The sequence below is a fragment of the Stegastes partitus genome, unplaced genomic scaffold (genome assembly GCF_000690725.1).
Source record: "Stegastes partitus isolate 25-593 unplaced genomic scaffold, Stegastes_partitus-1.0.2 Scaffold1008, whole genome shotgun sequence".
Taxonomy (NCBI): Eukaryota; Metazoa; Chordata; class Actinopteri; family Pomacentridae; genus Stegastes; species Stegastes partitus.
In genome coordinates this window covers 3,849-8,641 of record NW_007578739.1, presented here as the reverse complement: position 1 = coordinate 8,641, position 4,793 = coordinate 3,849, and the positions used below count along the sequence as shown (strand labels likewise).

The following is a 4,793-nucleotide window of genomic DNA, read 5'->3' as shown; positions in this document are numbered from 1 at the left end:
ATGCTTCACATCATGATGCCACCTCCATACTTCACATCACGATGCTGCCACCTCCATGCTTCACACTGGAGATGGTGTGTTTGTGATGATGTGCAGTGTTTGGCGTTCACCAAACATAGCATCTAGTCTGACAAAATTCTCCATTTTGGTCTCATCAGACCAAAGAACCTTCCTCCAGATGACTTCAGAGTCTCCCACATGCCTTCTGATGAACTCCAGTCCAGATTTAATATGAGCTTTTTTCAACAGTGTCTTTGTCACTGTCCCATAAAATGTTGGACTGGTGAAGAACATGAGCAGGAACAGAACAGTTGTATGTACAGCTTCTCACGGTGTCTTGGTGGCCTCCCTCACTGGTCTCTGCTTGTTGCTCTGTCCAACAAGTTTTCACTTCTCTCTCCTCCATTTCAAGAAGATATTTGTTGACTGTCAAACTTTCCTGTATCATACCCTGACCTATACTTCTCAGTAACCTTTTCACAGAGTTACTTGGAGTGTTCTTTTGTCTTAATGGTGCAGTTCTATCCAGAAGTACTGATTCACCAGGTGTCTTTACACGACAGTCACTGAGACACATTCACTGCACTCAGATAATCTCCATTTTTAAAAGAGAGTGAGTAGTTATTTTTATTTTATTGACATTACTTTGAATAAATCTGCTTCACTTTGAGATTAAAGACTCTTTCTTTGTGAAATCGAGTTTTAAAAGATTAAACAAATGTACACTATGAAGCTGCTCAAGGCTGGAAACAAACCTGTCGAGAGGCTTTTCAGCCCATGAACAAAACATTATTTCCATATTTGGGGATTTTTATTTGTATTTGTGACCCAGACTCTTGACATCTGGTGCTTCGGTATCACCCAGATCTCCCAGATGGTGCCGGGCCAGGATTAACAGGACTTATATCACTGTGGGGTGGGTGGTGTTCATCTATGTTTATCTGACGCTGTGGGATCTCTGCTGTTTACAGTCAGCTCAGTTCAATTAAACTCACTAATCTCATCATTTACTTCTTAGGCTTTCTGTGAGAAAAAATTGTTTCTGCAACTTTGCGCAATAAAAAAAAAACCAGGGATCAACTAAGGAGAGGCTTTTGCTTTGAAAATCACGTTGTAGCTGCAAAACTCCTTGTTGCACAAGAGTTCAGCTGGATTCAAATTACCCATAACAAATAAAAGTCATGTTACCAGAAACTATCTGATCTTATGATAATATACTATTATTGTATTATGTAGATATATTTATCATAGTATACAGAATTTTATCACATCTTATTTCTCAAAAAAGATTTCTTTTTTTTGCTGGAGATATTTACATTTTACCCCAAAACACATTTAAAAACCAAACTTGACGCAATTTTAAACACAATTTTAAGACGTGTCAAAATCATATTTAAGATCATTCAAAGCCTAAAATCAGATTGTTGGATTACAAAGACTGCAGAAGTGATTATTGATTATAAAAGCTGCCTGATTTATTTATCTGTCTTATATTGAGTATTTTCATAATAAATATGAGCTTAAATATCAATTTATTTTTTTACTTTATTTCAATTTCAATTAAAAAAATGATATTTCTAAGCTTATTTAAATACAGTATGGTACCTAAATACACTGCAAAAACAAACTATTGTTAATTTTTTTTTTTTGAATTGGACATTATTTACTGTATGTTTTCTTTACAGTCAACATGTAAAGTAATATTTTTTCTGTACTGTATTATTATTATTGTATTATTGTAACAGTTTAAAAATATTATTATACATTAAAGCAAATTTCAGTAAAACAATGAGATTTTTTGCTGATTTAAACAGTAAAAATATTGACATGTTACAGTCAAACATTTTTTAAAAATATATATTTATTCATAAAATTACAGACATTTTTAGGGTCAAAATGTAAATTAATACTTTTCCTGTGATTTTAATAGCTACTATGTGTAGTTTAACAAAACAGGGAAACTTCATTTACCATTTTTCAATTCTTAATTTCCATCAATTTTCTTTCAAATAAAAGCAAATATCTGCAAAATAATGACATTTCTGTAATTTAACAAAAAGGGGAAATCTGTAAATTAACAGTAAATCGTTTAAAAAATATTTAAGTCAAAAACTGTTGAAAAAAGTTTTTTGTTTTTTTTTTACAGTTCAGGTAGGTTCTGAACTAGTTTTGTATTTTGTAAAGAGGTATAATATAGTTGTAAAAAAGGAGTCTAAATTACACGAGACAGCTTGACATTTATGTATTTACAACAAACGAGTGATATAAACAGAGTGTTGCATTGTGGGTAAATTTCTTGCCTTAATGTTGCTAAGCTAGCTGGTTTCCTCATGCATATTTATGGCGTGTGTTTTCGAGTCTGTCAGCTCAAAGTGTTGAAAACAAGTCATCTTCTGACATCAAACGCGAACTACCGTCAGGATGAACTTATATTTGGGTCAGAACCGCTTCACACTTTCATCAACACCTTCACATCCCACATAAAGGCGTTAAATATTCATCAGGCAGCAATCTGTGGAGAACCGCCGGCATCATCATCCACTCGCTTTCAGTGGGTGTGACAGCAGCAGGAGACTAAACTCAGCAGAAAGCTTGTTTAAGTGAGTCAACACCTCTGAGGTTTCTGTCTGCAGCTAAATGATCTGCAGGTTTTACTGCAACACGCAGAAAAAAATTAACACCAGACTGAACCTGGAGCCCCCGAGAGCTTCGTTCTGACCTGAAATGCATTGTTTTAACTCATAAAACAGTTCACAAATTCACAGTTTCCTATAAATATTATGCTCGAAAATGAAAGTGAAACCATAATTTCTGTAACTCAACTGAAAGCCGCTGTTAGCCAAAACAAAATACTATTAGCCTAAACAAGATAACGTTAACCTAACATTATGTCTGCCACTATGCTAGTCTCAACAAGATAATGTAGCCACTATTTTGCCAAAACAAAATAACATTAGCCCAAACAATATAATGTCAGTCCAAACAATATGATAGCCACTATGCTACAATAAACAAGACATTTACCTAAGCAACAGAACATAAGCCTCTATGCTAGTCTCAACAAGATAATGTAGCCACTAAGTAGCCTAAACAAGACAACAATAGCCTAAACTTGATACCATTAGCCCAAACAATATACTATATAGCCACTATTTAGCCTAAACAAGATAACACTAGCCTAAATTTGATAACATTAGCCCAAACAATATACTATATAGCCAATAAGTTAGCCTAAACAAGATAACGATAGCAATACATGAGACTGCACAAGGTATCAGCTACTAAATTAGTCTAAACAAGATACAACTAGCCTAAATAACATAACTTGACCCACTATGCCAGCTGAAGGATGTGAACATTGTGATAACACATTGTTAGCTGCTACATTATCTTAACCAGCTAACCTTAGCAGCTGTGTCAGTTAACCAACAGTAGCACAAACATTTCAAGATGTAAACATTTGGATGATATCTTGTTAGCTGCTACATCAGCCTAACTAGCTAACCTTAGCAGCTGTCTCGGTCAACCAATAGTAAAAGGAGTATTTCAGTGTGTGGACATTGTGACAACATATTGTTAGCTGTTACATTAGCCTAACCAGCTAACCTTAGCTAAACAAGACATTAAACTACACAAGACAATGTTAGTCAAGACAATAAAACATCCACTGTTCTGTTAGCCTCAACAAAATACCAAAAGAACAAAATGTTTCAGCTTCTACATTAGCTTAACAAGCTAACGTTAGCAGTTAAGTCGCCGAAATTTAAATTTCAGTTTGATCCACTGTGAAACGAGCCGTGAGGAATGTCTCTAATCCGAACACGCAGCATGTGTTTCTGACGTTTACCTGCACAACACCTGGATTAGTTTATTCCAGCAGCCTGAACACGACCTGGACAGACGTGAACTTAAACATGTGTGACCTCTGAAGCTACACAGCGTCATGTTTCTTTCAGCTGAACCAGAACACCAGCAGCAGGACGAAGTGGACTTACTGTTGCGGTTGGTCTTCAGCTTGGACAGCAGCTTCTGGGTGGACAGCAGGTCTCCGCTCTTCACCGCCTGCAGCAGGTCCTGCTCCTTCCCCATCCTCCTCGAGTTCAAACCGGCTTTAATGGAAACCTGCCGCCTCCTCAGAGCCTCATGCTGAGCTCTGGATACCTGCCTCAGGTGAGACTCTCCACTTCCTCCCTCTGACGCTCAGCTGACAGCCAGGAAACTGAAAAGCTCCTGTGAGCCGGCGGAGATGTAAAACTGCTCCTCAGTCTTTATTTTAGGGGAGATGTGATTTCCAGGGTCAGGAGGGAGGTTTGTAGAGCTGCTGCCGAGGAGGATGTGGTTCACGCTGAACGCCTGAGAGGGAATATAAAGCAGAAAAACAGATCAGCTCATGTAGCAGAGTGGAATCAGAGCAGCTCTCCTGCCTGAAGAAGCTCTCAGATCAGATGTGACAGTTGCACGATTAATCGATCCTACTTCCGGCCCGAGGCAGCGACACTGCAGTCACAGTTTCAGTGCAAAGCTGCAGACTTACACGCACTTCTATACAAACTACAAGCATGGAACTGTGGTAGTGATGCACCGGCACACAAAAACCACTATTTGGTACAGAGAAAATAAGACATACAAAACATTAAACAGTTTGGTTTTTCTTTTTTTGATCCTTTGTGGATAGGTCTGAAACCACTTGAACATCTGGACACTGCATTTACACTTCATTGTTCTTGGTACAACTGTTACAGCTCTGTCTGGTTACACAGGCATCATGAGCAAACAGATCTGTTTAAGTCCAG

The 4,793-nt window shown here is 37.5% G+C and overlaps 1 protein-coding gene across 2 annotated transcripts in view; it reads right to left on the bottom strand.

The window, feature by feature from the left end:
* The window catches only part of caskin2 (CASK interacting protein 2), a 54,457-nt gene extending 50,108 nt beyond the window's left edge, over nucleotides 1–4,349 (bottom strand). For both annotated transcript variants that reach the window (XM_008294932.1, XM_008294933.1), the window contains exon 1: nucleotides 3,996–4,349. In XM_008294932.1, the coding sequence (XP_008293154.1) occupies nucleotides 3,996–4,089 (94 nt within the window). In that variant the 5' untranslated portion in view covers nucleotides 4,090–4,349. The remainder of the gene's footprint in view (nucleotides 1–3,995) is intronic.
* Nucleotides 4,350–4,793: the final 444 nt, after the last annotated feature.